At 54.3% G+C, this 17,067-nt stretch overlaps 2 protein-coding genes across 3 annotated transcripts in view; one reads left to right on the forward strand and one right to left on the reverse strand.

Moving 5' to 3' along the window:
• Positions 1-14,412, reverse strand: part of LOC103637623 (probable methyltransferase PMT15) — a 68,130-nt gene extending 53,718 nt beyond the window's left edge. The window contains exons 1-4 of one of the 2 annotated variants that reach the window (XM_008659924.4): positions 14,110-14,412; positions 13,909-14,004; positions 13,767-13,844; positions 13,534-13,668 (exon numbers count right to left, since the gene is read on the reverse strand). In XM_008659924.4, coding sequence (XP_008658146.1) covers positions 13,534-13,668; positions 13,767-13,834 — 203 coding nt within the window. In that variant the 5' untranslated portion in view covers positions 13,835-13,844; positions 13,909-14,004; positions 14,110-14,412. The remainder of the gene's footprint in view (positions 1-13,533; positions 13,669-13,766; positions 13,845-13,908; positions 14,005-14,109) is intronic. The other variant, XM_008659925.4, reaches the window with a different exon arrangement.
• A 445-nt stretch (positions 14,413-14,857) lies between these two features.
• LOC100274912 (uncharacterized) lies at positions 14,858-15,923 on the forward strand. The gene has a single exon (NM_001374280.1). The coding sequence runs from the start codon at positions 14,976-14,978 to the stop codon at positions 15,807-15,809; it is 834 nt and encodes a 277-aa protein (NP_001361209.1). The 5' UTR covers positions 14,858-14,975; the 3' UTR covers positions 15,810-15,923.
• The last annotated feature ends 1,144 nt before the right edge of the window (positions 15,924-17,067 follow it).

Below are 17,067 nucleotides of genomic sequence, written 5' to 3' on the forward strand. Positions count from 1 at the left end.
ACGTCGTGGTCCGTCCATCGCGTGCTTCCGTAGCTCCTTATTTTGTTGATAAGGGTCTTGAGCCGGTTGTATGTTTGAGTTGGCTCCTCGCCCCTTATCATCGCGAACCGTCCAAGCTCGCCCTCCACCAACTCCATTTTGGTGAGCAAGGTAGCGTCATTTCCCTCATGAGAGATCTTGAGGGTATCCCAGATTTGCTTGGCGTTATCCAAGCCACTCACCTTGTTATATTCATCCCTGCACAATGAAGCTAGAAGAACAGTAGTAGCTTGTGCATTCTTATGGATTTGCTCATTAATGAATATAGGACTATCCGAACTATTAAAGTGCATTCCACTATCTACAATCTCCCATATGCTAGGATGGAGAGAGAATAGGTGACTACGCATTTTGTGGCTCCAAAATCCGTAGTCCTCCCCATCAAAGTGTGGGGGCTTGCCGAGTGGAATGGAAAGCAAATGTGAATTTGAACTTTGCGGAATACGAGAGTAGTCAAAAGAAAAGTTAGAATTGACCGGTTTCCTTTGCTCGTAGTCGTTGTGGTCGTTGTCCTTTTGGGAAGATGTAGACTCATCACTGTCGTCGTAGTAGACGATCTCCTTGATGCGCCTCGTCTTCTTCTTCTTCCCTTCCTTTCGTCTATGACCCGAGCCGGAGTCGGTAGGCTTGTCATCTTGGGCTCATTGACGAAGGACTCCTTCTCCTTATCGTTGATCACGATTCCCTTCCCCTTAGGATCCATCTCTTCGGGCGGTTAGTCCCTTTCTCGAAGAGAACGGCTCCGATACCAATTGAGAGCACCTAGAGGGGGGGGTGAATAGGTGATCCTGTAAAACTTAAACTTATAGCCACAAAAACTTGTTAAGTGTTAGCACAGTTCTTGCCAAGTGGCTAGAGAGGAGTCAAAACACAATAACCACAAGAAAGCAATCACAGAGATGACACGGTGGTTATCCTGTGGTTCGGCCAAGTACAAAACTTGCCTACTCCACGTTGTGGCGTCCCAACGGACGAGAGTTGCACTCAACTCCTCTCAAGTGATCCAATGATCAACTTGAATACCACGGTGTTCTTCTTTTCTTTGCTCTTTTCCCGTTTGCGAGGAATCTCCACAACTTGGAGTCTCTCGCCCTTACAATAGAGTTTCACAAAGAAGTACGGAGTAAGGGAGGGAAGCAACACACACAAATCCACAGCAAAATGCGCACACACACGGCCAAGAATCGAGCTCAAAAGACTATCTCAAAGTTCTCACTAGAACGGAGCTCGAATCACTTAGAATGACAAACAAATGCGCAAAGACTGAGTGTGGATGATCAAGATTGCTCTAAGGTTGCTTGTTGTTCTCCTCCATGCGCCTAGGGGTCCCTTTTATAGCCCCAAGGCAGCTAGGAGCCGTTAAGAACAAATCTGGCAGGCCATCCTTGCCTTCTGTCGTCGGGCGCACCGGACAGTCCGGTGCACACCGGACACTGTCCGGTGCCCGATTTCTTTCCTTAACAGGCGCAGCCGACCGTTGCCAACCGTTGCAGATCTGGCGCACCGGACAGTCCGGTGCACACCGGACAGTCCGGTGTACCTTTCTGACCGTTGGCTCGGCCACGTGTCGCGCGCCGATCGCGCGGCCGACCGTTGGCCCGGCCGACCGTTGGCTCACCGGACAGTCCGGTGCACACCGGACAGTCCGGTGAATTTTAGCCGAAGTCGCCGGAGAAAAACCCGAGAGCGGCTGGTTTGCTCCACGCTGGTCTGGCGCACCGGACACTGTCCGGTGCACACCGGACAGTCCGGTGCCCCAGCCCGAAACAGCCTTTGGCTGCACACAGCCACTCTCCACTTCTTTTCTTTTCTTCTTCTTTCTGTTTCTTACACTTAGATAAATATATTAGTACACAAAACCAATATACTAAGACTTAGAAACATACCTTTGTTGAAGATTTGCACTTTGTTCATCCATGAGCATTGATTCACATTTAAGCACTTGTGTTTGCACTCAATCACCAAAATACTTAGAAATGGCCCAAAGGCACATTTCCCTTTCAGTTGGCTCTGGCACCGCCGACTAGCCCATGTTGGGATGAAGAATCTTCACAAGCTTCTAAAGGGAGAACACATTTTAGGATTAACAAATGTTCATTTTGAGAAAGACAGGATTTGTAGCGCATGCCAAGCAGGGAAGCAAGTTGGCACCCAACATCCACACAAGAACATCATGACGACCGACAGGCCACTTGAGCTACTCCACATGGATCTATTCGGCCCGATTGCTTACATAAGCATCGGCGGGAGTAAGTACTGTCTAGTTATTGTGGATGATTATTCTCGCTTCACTTGGGTATTCTTTTTACAGGAAAAATCTCAAACCCAAGAGACCTTAAAGGGATTCTTGAGACGGGCTCAAAATGAGTTCAGCTTAAGGATCAAGAAAATAAGAAGCGACAACGGGACGGAGTTCAAGAACTCTCAAATTGAAGGCTTTCTTGAGGAGGAGGGCATCAAGCATGAGTTCTCTTCTCCCTACACCCCTCAACAAAATGGTGTAGTGGAGAGGAAGAATCGAACTCTATTGGACATGGCAAGGACCATGCTTGATGAGTACAAGACTTCGGATCGGTTTTGGGCGGAGGCAGTCAACACCGCTTGCTACGCCATCAACCGGTTATATCTTCACCGAATCCTCAAGAAGACATCATATGAACTCCTAACCGGTAAAAAGCCCAACATTTCATACTTTAGAGTTTTTGGTAGCAAATGTTTTATTCTTGTTAAAAGAGGTAGAAAATCTAAATTTGCTCCTAAAACTGTAGAAGGCTTTTTACTTGGTTATGACTCAAACACAAGGGCATATAGGGTCTTTAACAAGTCCACTGGACTAGTTGAAGTCTCATGTGACGTTGTGTTTGATGAAACTAATGGCTCTCAAGTAGAGCAAGTTGATCTTGATGAGATAGGTGAAGAACAGGCTCCATGCACAGTGCTAAGGAACATGTCCATTGGGGATGTGTGTCCTAAGGAATCCGAAGAGCCTCCACATGCACAAGATCAACCGTCCTCCTCCATGCAAGCATCTCCACCAACTCAAAATGAGGATGAGGCTCAAGTTGATGAAGAACAAATCAAGAAGATGAGCCACCTCAAGATAATGGCAATGATCAAGGGGGAGATACAAATGATCAAGAAAAGGAGGATGAGGAAGAACCAAGGCCGCCACACCCAAGAGTCCACCAAGCAATCCAACGAGATCACCCCGTCGACACCATCCTCGGCGACATTCATAAGGGGGTAACTACTAGATCTCGGGTTGCTCATTTTTGTGAACATTACTCTTTTGTTTCCTCTATTGAGCCACACAGGGTAGAGGAAGCTCTCCAAGATTCGGATTGGGTGGTGGCAATGCAAGAGGAGCTCAACAACTTCACTAGAAATGAGGTATGGCATTTGGTTTCACGTCCTAATCAAAATGTTGTAGGAACCAAATGGGTTTTCCGCAACAAGCAAGATGAGCATGGTGTGGTGACAAGGAACAAAGCTCGACTTGTGGCCAAGGGATACTCCCAAGTCGAAGGTTTGGATTTCGGTGAAACCTATGCACCCGTAGCTAGGCTTGAGTCAATTCGCATATTATTAGCCTATGCTACTTACCATGGCTTTAAGCTTTATCAAATGGACGTGAAAAGTGCCTTCCTCAATGGACCAATCAAGGAAGAGGTCTATGTTGAGCAACCTCCCGGCTTTGAAGACAGTGAGTATCCTAACCATGTCTATAAGCTCTCTAAGGCGCTTTATGGGCTCAAGCAAGCCCCAAGAGCATGGTATGAATGCCTTAGAGATTTCCTTATTGCTAATGGCTTCAAAGTCGGTAAAGCCGATCCTACACTCTTTACTAAAACTCTTAAAAATGACTTGTTTGTATGCCAAATTTATGTTGATGATATTATATTTGGGTCTACTAACGAGTCTACATGTGAAGAGTTTAGTAGGATCATGACACAGAAGTTCGAGATGTCTATGATGGGGGAGTTGAAGTATTTTCTAGGATTCCAAGTGAAGCAACTCCAAGAAGGCACCTTCATCAGCCAAACAAAGTACACTCAAGACATTCTAACCAAGTTTGGGATGAAGGATGCCAAACCCATCAAGACACCCATGGGAACAAATGGGCATCTCGACCTCGACATGGGAGGTAAGTCCGTGGATCAAAAGGTATACCGGTCGATGATAGGTTCTTTACTCTACTTATGTGCATCTCGACCGGATATTATGCTTTCCGTATGCATGTGTGCAAGATTCCAAGCCGACCCTAAGGAAGCTCACCTTACGGCCGTGAAACGAATCTTGAGATATTTGGCTTATACTCCTAAGTTTGGGCTTTGGTATCCCAGGGGATCCACATTTGATTTGATTGGATATTCGGATGCTGATTGGGCGGGGTGTAAAATCAATAGGAAGAGCACATCGGGGACTTGCCAGTTCTTGGGAAGATCCTTGGTGTCTTGGGCTTCAAAGAAGCAAAATTCGGTTGCTCTTTCCACCGCCGAAGCCGAGTACATTGCCGCAGGTCATTGTTGCGCGCAATTACTTTGGATGAGGCAAACCCTGCGGGACTACGGTTACAAATTAACCAAAGTCCCTTTGCTATGTGACAATGAGAGTGCAATCAAAATGGCTGACAATCCCGTCGAGCATAGCCGCACTAAACACATAGCCATTCGGTATCATTTTCTTAGGGATCACCAACAAAAGGGAGATATCGAGATTTCTTACATTAACACTAAAGATCAATTAGCCGATATCTTTACCAAGCCTCTTGATGAACAATCTTTTAACAAACTTAGGCATGAGCTCAATATTCTTGATTCGCGCAATTTCTTTTGTTAGATTGCACACACAGCTCATTTATATATCTTTGATCATATCCCCTTCCTATGCTATGACTAATGTGTTTTCAAGTCTATTTCAAACCAAGTCATAGGTATATTGAAAGAGAATTGGAGTCTTCGACGAAGACAAAAAGGCTTCCACTCCGTAACTCAACCTTCGCCGTCGCTACATACCACTCTCCATCCTTGGGGGAGAAAGCAAAAGGACTTCGTCTTTGGTATAATCCTAACTCATTTGTTTATGACCAAAGGGGAAGAAACTACTTCGAGGGCTCTCTTGATTCCGTTTTTGGCGATTCATGCAAAAAAGGGGGAGAAAGGAGCCCCAAAGCAAAAGGACCGCACCACCACCAATTTCAAAAACTTAGTGTTGAATATTTATCAATTGATTTTCCTATTGTGTTCAAAAAGGGGAGAAAGTAGTATTTCAAAATGATATATCAAAACCCTCTTGAACACTAAGAGGAGGATCTCCTTTAGGGGGAGTTTTGTTTAGTCAAAGGAAAAGCATTTGAAACAGGGGGAGAAAATTTCAAAAATTTGAAAATGCTTTGCAAAATCCTATTCATTTACCTTTGACCATTTGCAAAAGAACTTTGAAAAGGATTTACAAAAGAGTTTGCAAAAACAAAACATGTGGTGCAAGCGTGGTCCAAAATGTTATAAATAAGAAAGAAACAATCCATGCATATCTTGTAAGTATTAATATTGGCTCAATTCCAAGCAACCTTTATACTTACATTATGCAAACTAGTTCAATTATGCACTTCTATATTTGCTTTGGTTTGTGTTGGCATCAATCACCAAAAAGGGGGAGATTGAAAGGGAATTAGTCTTACACCTAGTCCCTAATTAATTTTGGTGGTTGAATTGTCCAACACAAATAATTGGACTAACTAGTTTGCCCAAGTGCATAGATTATACAGGTGTAAAAGGTTCACACTCAGCCAATAAAAAGACCAAGTTTTGGATTCAACAAAGGAGCAAAGGGGCAACCGAAGGCAACCCTGGTCTGGCGCACCGGACTGTCCGGTGTGCCACCGGACATGTCCGGTGCACCAGGGGGACTCAGACTCAAACTCGCCACCTTCGGGAATTCCCAGAGGCGACTCGGCTATAATTCACCGGACTGTCCGGTGTACACCGGACAGTGTCCGGTGCGCCAAGGGAGGTCGGCCTCAGGAACTCGCCAGCTTCGGGAAAAGCAACGGCTCGTCCACTAAAATTCACCGGACTGTCCGGTGTGCACCGGACTGTCCGGTGCGACTAAGGTGCAACGGCTACCTCCGCGCCAACGGCTCTCTGCCGCCCATACTGGCACACCGGACAAGGAACAGTAGGTGTCCGGTGTGCACCGGACACCCAGGCGGGCCCACATGTCAGAAGCTCCAACGGTCAGAATCCAACGGCAGTGATGACGTGGCAGGGGGCACCGGACTGTCCGGTGTGCACCGGACTGTCCGGTGCGCCACCGAACAGACAGCCCAGCCAACGGTCAAGTTTGGTGGTTGGGGCTATAAATACCCCAACCACCCCACCATTCATTGCATCCAAGTTTTCCACTTCCCAACTACTACAAGAGCTCTAGCATTCAATTCTAGACACACCAAAGAGATCAAATCCTCTCCAAATTCCACACGACACAATAGTGACTAGAGAGAGCGATTTGCTTGTGTTCTTTTGAGCTCTTGCGCTTGGATTGCTTTCTTCTTTCTTGATCTTTTCTTTGCAATCAAACTCACTTGTAATTGAGGCAAGAGACACCAATCTTGTGGTGGTCCTTGTGGGAACTTTGTGTTCCAAGTGATTGAGAAGAGAAAGCTCACTCGGTCCGAGGGATCGTTTGAGAGAGGGAAGGGTTGAAAGAGACCCGGCCTTTGTGGCCTCCTCAACGGGGAGTAGGTTTGCAAGAACCGAACCTCGGTAAAACAAATCTCCGTGTCTCACTTGCTTATTCGCTTGGGATTTGTTTTGCGCCCTCTCTCGCGGACTCGTTTCTTTATTACTAACGCTAACCCGGCTTGTAGTTGTGTTTATATTTGTAAATTTCAGTTTCGCCCTATTCACCCCCCCCCCCCTCTAGGCGACTATCACCGGGCTGCCTGATGAAAATCCTTGAAGCCGAACGATGGCTGAAAGGTACCAACTTCCACGAAGTTGCGTTCCTCCAACGGCAAGGCGGAAGGATTGCGGGCGTCCCCCATCCGGGGGCTCGGAAGGTGGAAAGACATGGTGCATAAGGGAGCGCGAAGACATGGCCGCCTTTCAAGGAGGTCACCCTCCTTTTAAAGGCGACTCTCCCTACTCGTGTCCCCAGCCGTCGCGGGCTGAGTCTTCTCCAACACGCTCCAAGGTCCTCCCCCTATGACACGGGAGCTGGGCCCCACGCGTCATGCAAGCTGGTCCAGGGCAGAAGGAGCCAAACCGCCACGCGCAGGGCATGCAACTACCCAGCGGTTACAAGCATTCCTCCACTTTCGCCCAGACCAGCGGGTGAAAGGGTGGATAGCCACGCAATCGGCATGCAACCGCGCCAAGTGGGCGTGCCCCTTCGACTCCAACGCGCCCAGCATGGAGGCCCAGGCCCACACGTCATGCAACTGGCTCGCCGGTTGCTACGTGCGAGCAACTGCACCGCCCCTCGCGCCACTACCGCGCCTCCTCGACTGCGGAACCAGTACCGCGACTCGAGGCAACCCTGCGTATGACCCAGCAGTGCCAGCCAGGCGCGACGGTCAATACGGCCAAAGATGGGCCGGCAGTAATGGCGGTGGCAGGCGGGCAGGAGCAGCGGTCACGTCGTCAGCCAAGCTTACGTCCCATCCAGGGGCAGCGAGAGAACCCTCTCTCACGGCGTGAAGACAGCGCGCCCGTGTTCTGTTCCTCGAACGGCTCGCACACGCGCAACGACCGCCTCGCGAACCACTCGCCCCGTCGCATTAACTCCGCGGTGGGACAGGCGGCGCCTCAGGCAGGAGAAGCAAGCGACGCTTCGCCTTCGCCATAATGATCGCGTCAAAAAGGTACGCCACGTCATTCGATTTCGTATCCTTTTCCTTTTCCTCTTTCTCTCTCTTACAACAGGGACCGGGAAAGGGGGATACCCCGAAAAGGATCCTTCTTCGTGAAGGAAACAGGCCCCGAGCCTCCCTACTGATCAGAGGTTCAAAGGCTAGCCCCTCGGAGGGGTTCAATGGCCGCCTCAGAGCACTTGGGTTCTGCGCCCACTACTGGTTAGAGGTTCGATGGTCGGCCCCTCGAAAGGGTTCAACGGCCGCCTCATGCCACTCGGGCTCCGCGCCCACTACTGATAAGGGGTTCGTAGGCTGGCCCTCGAAGGGTTCACAGTCGCCTCAGACACAGAGCGAGGGATGACCCTGGGTATGTTCGATACATAACCAAGGCTCGGGCTATGCTCCCGAGGTACCCTAGGACATTTCCGAGACTAGCGGGAACGATCTTGTAACGGAATCCCATCAGAGGGAGGCATCGAGCCCTCGGACCCCGTCAAAAGGGGACCGGGTCCGGCAGATCACCCGCAGGTACTTTTGGAGCGCGCCTCCGGGCCTCTAGCCGACCCCTAACAAATGGGGCACGGGCGTCCACTCGGATTACCCGCCAGCAGCTCACCGGAGACACCATGTTCGGCGCCCTCCGATGGCAACATGGCGCTTCCCCCCCCCCCCCCTCCTTGCGGAAAGGCGACGCAGGGGCGTATGTAAAAAAAGTCGAGTCTGTCCTTGACCGTCCTCTCGCCCTGTGCAGAGGCTCGGGGGCTGCTCTCGCAAACCCGGCTCCGGCCAAACCGTTGACAGCGTCAACATACCAGCCCGAGAACTTGGGACCCGACCGTGCACCCGGGCTACGGCCAGCTCGCATGAGGGAACAACCAGACCAGCCGAAGTGTTGCGAAACGCACTAAGACCTCGAAGGAGTCAAACTACTCCTCCGAGGCCTCGGGGGCTACACCCGGCGGGTGCGCTCGCGCGCACCCACTGGAACAAAATGCAACCAAAAAAGGCTGGTCCCCTTGCAAAAAAGTGCGGCAAAAGCCTCCAAGCGAGTATTAACACTCCCTTCGAGGCTCGGGGGCTACTGTCGGGGACCATAATTAGGGGTACCCTCAAGACTCCTAAATCTCAGTTGGTAACCCCCATCAGCACAAAGCTGCAAAGGCCTGATGGGTGCGATTAAGCCAAGGATCGGTCCATTCGAGGGACGCGATCACGCCTCGCCCGAGCCCAGCCTCGAGCAAGGGCAGCCGACCCCGGAGGATCTACGTCTCACCCGAGGACCCTCTCCAGCAACGGACACACCTTCGGCTCGCCCGAGGCCCAGTCTTCACCAAGAAGCAACCTTGGCCAAATCGCCACGCCAACCGACCAAATCGCAGGGGCATTTAATGCAAAGGTGGCCTGACACCTTTATCCTGACGCACGCCCTCCAGTCGGCAGAGCCGAAGTGACCGCAGTCACTTCGCCGCTCCACTGACCAGTCTGACAAGAGGACAGCGTCGCCTGCGCCGCTCCGACTGCTGAGCCACTCGGCAGAGTGAGGTTGACAGCAGCCAAGACTGGCCTCAGGCGTCATAGGAAACTCCGCTTCGCCCGACCCCAGGGCTCGGACTTGGGCTCAGCCCCGGAAGACGACGAACTCCGCTTCGCCCGACCCTAGGGCTCGGACTCGGGCTCAGCCCCAGAAGACGACGAACTCCGCTTCGCCCGACCCCAGGGCTCGGACTCGGGCTCAGCCCCGGAAGATGACGAACTCCGCTTCGCCCGACCCCAAGGCTCGGACTCGGGCTCAGCCCCGGAAGACGACGAACTCCGCTCCGCCCGACCCCAGGGCTCGGACTCGGGCTCGGCCCTGGAAGACGACGAACTCCGCTTCGCCTGACCCCAGGGCTCGGACTCGGGCTCAGCCTCGGAAGACGATGAACTCCGCTCCGCCCGACCCCAGGGCTCGGACTCGGGCTCGGCCCCGGAAGACGACGAACTCCGCTTCGCCCGACCCCAGGGCTCAGACTCGGGCTCAACACCGGAAGACGACGAACTCCGCTTCGCCCGACCCCATGGCTCGGACTCGGGCTCAGCCCCGAAGGACGACGAACTCCGCTTCGCCCGACCCTAGGGCTCGGACTCCGCCCTGGCCTCAGCCGACGGTCTCCGCCTTGTCCGACCCGGGGGCTCGGACTTGACCTCGACCTTGGAAGACAGACTCGACCTCGACCTCGGAGGAGCCTCCACCTCGCCCAACCTAGGGCACGGACCGACCACGTCAACAGGAGGCGCCATCATTACCCTACCCCGAGCTGACTCAGGCTACGGGGAACAAGACTGGCGTCCAATCTGGCTCGCTCCACTATACGAGTAATGATGGCGCCCCGCACGCTCCATGACGACGGCGGCTCTCAGCCCCCTTACGGAAGCAAGAGGACGTCAGCAAGGACTTGACAGCCCCGACAGCTGTCCTTCCGCCAGACTCCAGCACTCCTCCGACGGCCACGACACCACACGAACTGGGTGCCAAAACCTCTCCGGCTGCCACGATGGCATGTACTTAAAGCGCTAGCTCTCCTCCGCTAGACACGTTGGCACACTGCTACACCCCCATTGTACACCTGGATCCTCTCCTTACGCCTATAAAAGGGAGGTCTAGGGCCCTCTTACAGAGGGTTGGCCGCGCGGGGAAGGACGGGACGGTGCTCGCGCAAGGCCGCTCGCTCCCTCCCGCGTGGACGCTTGTAACCCCCTACTGCAAGCGCACCCAACCTGGGCGCGGGGCTAACACGAAGGCCGCGGGTTCCACCTCCCACGCCTATCTCCCTCCGGCTGCTTCTCCCCCCTTCGCGTTCCGCCTCACGCCGACCCATCTGGGCTGGGGCACGCGGCAACAATTCACTCGTCGGTCCAGGGACCCCCCGGGTTTCAAAACACCGATAGTATCCTTTTCCTCTTCCCCTTTCTCTCTCTTGCTACAGGGACCGGGAAAGGGGATACTCCGAAAGGGATCCTTCTCCACGAAGGAAACGGGCCTCGAGCCCCCCTACTGATTAGAGGTTCGAAGGCTGGCCCCTCGGAAGGGTTCGACAGCCGCCTCAGAGCACTCGGGCTCTGCGCCCATTACTGGTCAGAGGTTCGAAGGCTGGCCCCTCAGAAGGGTTCAACGGCCGCCTCAGGCCACTCGGGCTCCGCGCCCACTACTGATCAGGGGTTTGTAGGCTGGCCCCCGAAGGGTTCGACAGCCGCCTCAGAGCACGCAAAGCGAGGGATGACCCTGGGTACGTTCGATACATAACCAAGGCTCGAGCTATGCTTTTGAGGTACCCTAGGACATTTCCGAGACCAGTGGGAGCGATTTTCGTAACGGAATCCCACCAGAGGGAGGCATCGAGCCCTCGGACCCCATCAAAAGGGGACCGGGTCCAGTGAATCACCCGCAGGTACTTTTGGAGCGCGTCTCCGGGCCACTAGCCGACCCCTAACGAATGGGGCACGGGCGTCCACTCGGATTACCCGCTAGCAACTCACTGGAGACACCATGTTCGGCGCCCTCCGAGGGCAGCATGGCGCTTTCCCCCCCTCCTCCTTGCGGAAAGGCAACGCAGGGGCGTATGAAAAAAGCCGAATCTGTCCTTGACCGTCCTCTCGCTCTGTGTGAAGGCTCAAGGGCTACTCTCGTGAACCCGGCTCTGGCCAAACCGTTGACAGCGTCAACATACCAGCCCGAGAACTTGGGACTCGACTATGCACCCGGGCTACGGCCAGTTCGCATGAGGGAACGACCAAACCGGCCGAGCCATCACGAAAGGCACTAAGACCTCGAAGGAGTCAAAACACTCCTCCGAGGCCTCGGGGGCTACACCCGGCAGGTGCGCTCGCGCGCACCCATCGGAATAAAATGCAACCGAGAAAGGCCGGTCCCCTTGCAAAAAAGTGCGACAAAAGCCTCCAAGCGAGTGCCAACACTCCCTTCGAGGCTCAGGGGCTACTGTCGGGGACCATAATCAGGGGTACCCCCAAGACTCCTAATCTCAGCTGGTAACCCCCATCAGCACAAAGCTGCAAAGGCCTGATGGGCGCGATTAAGGTCAAGGCTCAATCCACTCAAGGGACACGATCTCGCCTCGCCCGAGCCCAGCCTCGGGCAAAGGCAGCCGACCCCGGAGGATTCACGTCTCGCCCGAGGGCCCCCTCAAGGAATGGACACACCTTCGGCTCGCCCGAGGCCCAGTCTTCGCAGAGAAGCAACCTTGGCCAGATCGCCACGCCAACCGACCGTATCACAGGAGCATTTAATGCAAGGATCGCCTGACATCTTATCCTGACGCGTGCTCCAGTCGACAAGGCCGAAGTGACCGCAGTCACTTCGCCGCTCCGCTGACCGACCTAACAGGAATACAGCGCCGCCTGCCCTGCTCCGACTGCCGTGCCACTCGCCAGAGTGAGGTCGACAGCGGCTAAGTCCAGCCTCGGGCGACATAGGAAGCTCCGCCTCGCCCGACCCCAGGGCTCGGCCCCCGTCTCGGCCTCGGAAGATGGACTCCGCCTCACCCGACCCCAGGGCTCGGACTTGACCTCGGCTCCGGAAGACGACGAACTCTGCCTCGCCCGACCCCAGGGCTCGGACTCGACCTCGGCTCCGGAAGACGACGAACTCCGCCTCGCCCGACCCTAGGGCTCGGACTCGACCTCGGCTCCGGAAGACGACGAACTTCGCCTTGCCCGACCCCAGGGCTCGGACTCGACCTCAGCTCCGGAAGATGACGAACTCCGCCTCGCCTGACCCCAGGGCTTGGACTCGGCCTCGGCTCCAGAAGACGACGAACTCCGCCTCGCCCGACCCAGGGCTCGAACTCGGCCTCAGCTCCGGAAGACGACGAACTCCACCTCGCCCGACCCCAGGGCTCGGACTCAGCGACCTCGGAGGAGTCGCCACCTCGCCCAAACTCGGGTTTGGACCAGCCACGTCGCCAGGGGGGCCATCATTACCCTACCCCTAGCTAGCTCAGGCTATGAGGAACAAGACCGGCGTCCCATCTGGCTCACCCCAGTAAACAAGTAATGATGACACCTCGCACGCTCCATGACGGCGGCAGCTCCCAGTCCCTTATGTTAGCAAGGAGACGTCAGCAAGGACCCGACAGCCCTGACAGTTGTACTTCCGCAGGGCTCCAGCGCTCCTCCGACGACCACGACATCACATGAACAGGGTGCCAAAACCTCTCCGACTGCCACGACGGCATGTACTTAGGGCTCTAGCTCCTCTATGCTAGACACGTTAGCACATTGCTACACCCCCATCGTACACCTGGGCCCTCTCCTTACGTCTATAAAAGGAAGGTCCAGGGCTCTCGTACGAAGAGGCTGGCCGCGCGGGAGGACGGGCCGACGCGTAAGGCTCTCTCTCTCTCTCTCCCGCGCGAACGCTTGTAACCCCCTACTGCAAGCGCACCCAGCCGCCCTGGGCGCAGGACAACACGAAGGCCGCGGTTTCCCCTCGCTGTTCTCCCCCCTTTGTGTCCCGTCTCGCGCCGACCCATCTGGGCTGTGACACGCAGTGACAATTTACTCGTCGGTTCAGGGACCCCCCGGGGTCGAAACGCCGACAAAATCCAAACATGAAAAATGCTTATCAACATTGAGAATTTTACTTGACAGTCCTTCTACTGATCCCGTTCGCCAGGCTCTTGACCTTCACCAGCAAGTCCACGTCTTCCCTGATGATCACCGTGCCCCTGGGCCTCAGGATCCTGTCCATCTCCAGAAGGATGCGGTCCATCTCGCACCTTTGCAAAAGCAAAGCAGAACCGCATACCAAAATGCATTAGTCCCTGCGTCTTCCTGCCTGATGCAGGTCCGTTCGTCAACTAATGATTTTTGTTACCTGTTCTTGTATAGGGTGAACATCGAGTCCGCATGGATGAGATCGTAGGTCCTCGGGTAGGTAGACATGCCCTCGCACCTGCAGTGAATGCAGTAGTGAGATCACGAAACCTTAACCGACGAGCGCGGTGGTGGACGTGGACCTCGAGCTAGGCGACGAGCGACGTGCACTCCCTCCACGGATCCAGCCCTACAAAGAGATCCAACCCTCCATGGATCCAGCTTTTGTGGATCCAGCCCTGCATGGATCCGCCGGCATGGCGTCGTTCGCCCTTCACCGACGACCCGGTAGTGAACCACAGGGAGAGGGAGAGGGAGAAGGAGAGGAAGAGGGTAGTCCTCACCGGTGATGAGCGTGGCGGCGGAGGAAGATGGAGCGGACACAACACGGTGCGGGATCACCAGGAGGAGAGGAACACCAGGAGGAGCGGACACAGCGCGGTGCGGCGAGGACTGGCTCCGGGATCACCAGGAGGAGCGGACACACAGCTTTTGCTCCGAGAGGCGAGAGCCGCGGCGGAGGCTGCGACTAGTGAGAAGAACCCTAGCACTTTTACTAGGCAAGCACGGCCAGGCTCACCCGTGAAGGAAAAAACGTGTGTTTCAAATGGGCCTGGCCACAGAATGAGATATGGCTCGCCTCAGCCAGGCTCCCAAGTTGAACGAGGATACCAAACATGCGAACCTTGTTTCAAATGGTCCTGGTCGTGCGTTGGGCCAGACAACCAAACATATCCGTAGCCTTCGTTTTATTTGCGACGGCGTGGAGGTATGCAATGCTGCTCATACCAACTCTCAACATGTGTACGTGTACCATTCTTTTTGTTTTATACTATAATAACCATATGTATCCTAGTTTCAAGGACGTGCCCACGTCACGCCGTTTGCAGCTTGCCTCTCGCTGCTGCGGTGTCGACTTGTCGAGTTTTTTTTTCTCTCGAGGCGGGTAAAATAATCCAACACACAAATCCCTCCCAGCCCACGCGGCACGCCGCCGCTTGCCTGGCCACCGCGGCGTGCCACACGTCCTCCCGCGCCAGCGCCAGCCTCCTCCGTCTAAACCTCACCGGCTCACCGCTCTCTAGAACCCGAACGCCTCCTTCGTTCAGCAATCAGCAGTTGGCCAGTTACCGACCGCTTCCAGCATCCAGCCAAGCCCGCGAGCCGCACGCCGCTCCTGCTCCCGCTCCCGCTCCGAGCGCCTCAGGCCATGTCAGGCGGCGTCGGCCCGACGGCGGGGGGCGGCATCACGCTGCCATCCATGGGCGCGCCCCCGCCGCCGCTGCACCCGACGCCCACGTCGCCGACGACGCGCCCGCACCACCACTACTACCTCTTCTCCATCAAGCAGCTCAACACGCTGGGCGCGGCGGCCGTGCTTGCCTTCTCCACCACGGTCCCGCTCTCGGAGATCGCCTTCGCGGTGCTCCTCCCCCCCTACCTCCTCGTCCTCGCCTGGCTCGCCTTCCCGCAGCGCCCGGGGAAGCCCAACCCGGCCGCGCCCGTCTTCCCGGGCGTCGGCGGGCGGCTCCGCCTCGCCTTGCACACCGCGGTGGGGTTCGTCGTCGGCGCCGCGCTCCCGGCGCTCTACATCCTCGACGGCCTCCGGGCCGGGGACACGGCCGGCGTCGCCGCCGCGGCCCCGCACGCGTTCCTCCTCTCCGCGCAGGTGTTCACCGAGGGCATCGCGGCGGCGTGGCCCGGCACCTTCTCGCTCCCCGTCAGGGCCGCCGTGCCCGTGATGTACAGCGCGCGCAGGATGTTCGCGGCGTCCGAGTGGCTGCGCCAGGAGCTGCAGGAGCGGGACGACCTCGGGCGCGGCCCGCCCGTGCCGCCGCGGCGGGTGGTGGCCGGCAGGGCGCTCGCGGCAGCCAACCTCGCCTTCTGGGGGCTCAACCTCTTCGCCTTCCTGCTGCCCTTCTACCTGCCCAGGGCACTCAGGAGATACTATCTCGGCAACGACCATGAGGATGACGGCGGCGCACGCGCGCACTCGAAGCAGCAGCAGCAGCAGCAACAGGGTGAAGCGAAGAAGGATTCGTAGATCAGGGTAAAATAGACGTGGAACAAGCTGTACTACTGCCTCTGTGCCTGCATTATGTATGCCAGTAGCTTATCTTGTTTGATGCATACAAAACTTTCCATGTTATTACCAGCAGAGAAACGCTTACAAACTGCTAATATCTTCTAGTACTACCAACAATTTTATTCAATGAATCTATCTATAAACAATTTTATTCAATGAAACTATCTATAAAAAAATTTGTTAAGGAAGCGGTTAAATTACTAGAGGTGTCTGATTGGTGGTTGAGGTCCTCTGTTGTGAGTTTGTGACTTGTGAGTATGACGACGAGGTGTCCGGTTCCTATCCATACAGGTAGCGTAGCTTATCGTTCAGCTACTTATTTTATATTTTAGTAGAAGAAAGGGAAAAACGATTTTGGCGATTTTCGGACTAATTTAATCTAGAAAAATATCGACAATATATTGATGGTATGATCTCAGTGCAACGAGCATGAACACAATATTGATCATCATAATTTTAATGACAGAAAATAAAGGGTATAAGCATATGCAACGACACCGGAGCCAATACTAATTACATAGCTTTTGTCGACGTAGTCATAAAGCTCGATGCTGATGTTGTACAGGTTATTCTACATTTAATGGTGTGGCATGTTAGCATTTTAGATGGCATGACATATTATTTAAGAGGAATGGGGTTCATAGGATAAAATTAGTTTTATAGGGATAAAACTATGTCAACCCGTTTGGTCTTGAAAACTATGTGAAACCTCTATTGAGAGTGATTTGTTTCATCTTGATATTTTTTACTAATCTCTATTGGTCATTTAGTTGCATCATTTAATTAGTATGTTAATCTATGTAATAGTGAAATGAAATTTTGCCTCATTGTTTTATTTTTAGTTCAATGACACTCTTGATGATGTGACATTGTTAGAAAGAGTGCTATGAAATCTCTATTGTGAATAGCCTAAGGTTGTAGTAGTGATACCACCACAAAATAGTAGTAGAAGAATCACCACAAAATCTCTACTACTATATAAGTATGTAGTGTAGACGTCCACAACCAGTGGTGCACGGTTCTGCCACCATCCTCCCCACCGCCGCCGCTCGACCGCGGTTTCCTCGCATCCCGCCCGCCCGCGGCGCTCCTTTCCATCCTCGAATCAAGCAGTCACGGTCCTCAAATCAAGCAGTCGCGGCTTCCTTCTGCGGCGCTCCTTTCCATCCTAGACCGCGGTTTCCTCGCCACTACGCTCCGTCTCTCTCCCCCTTTC

The sequence above is a fragment of the Zea mays genome, chromosome 1 (genome assembly GCF_902167145.1).
Source record: "Zea mays cultivar B73 chromosome 1, Zm-B73-REFERENCE-NAM-5.0, whole genome shotgun sequence".
In the NCBI taxonomy this organism is placed as follows: domain Eukaryota; kingdom Viridiplantae; phylum Streptophyta; class Magnoliopsida; order Poales; family Poaceae; genus Zea; species Zea mays.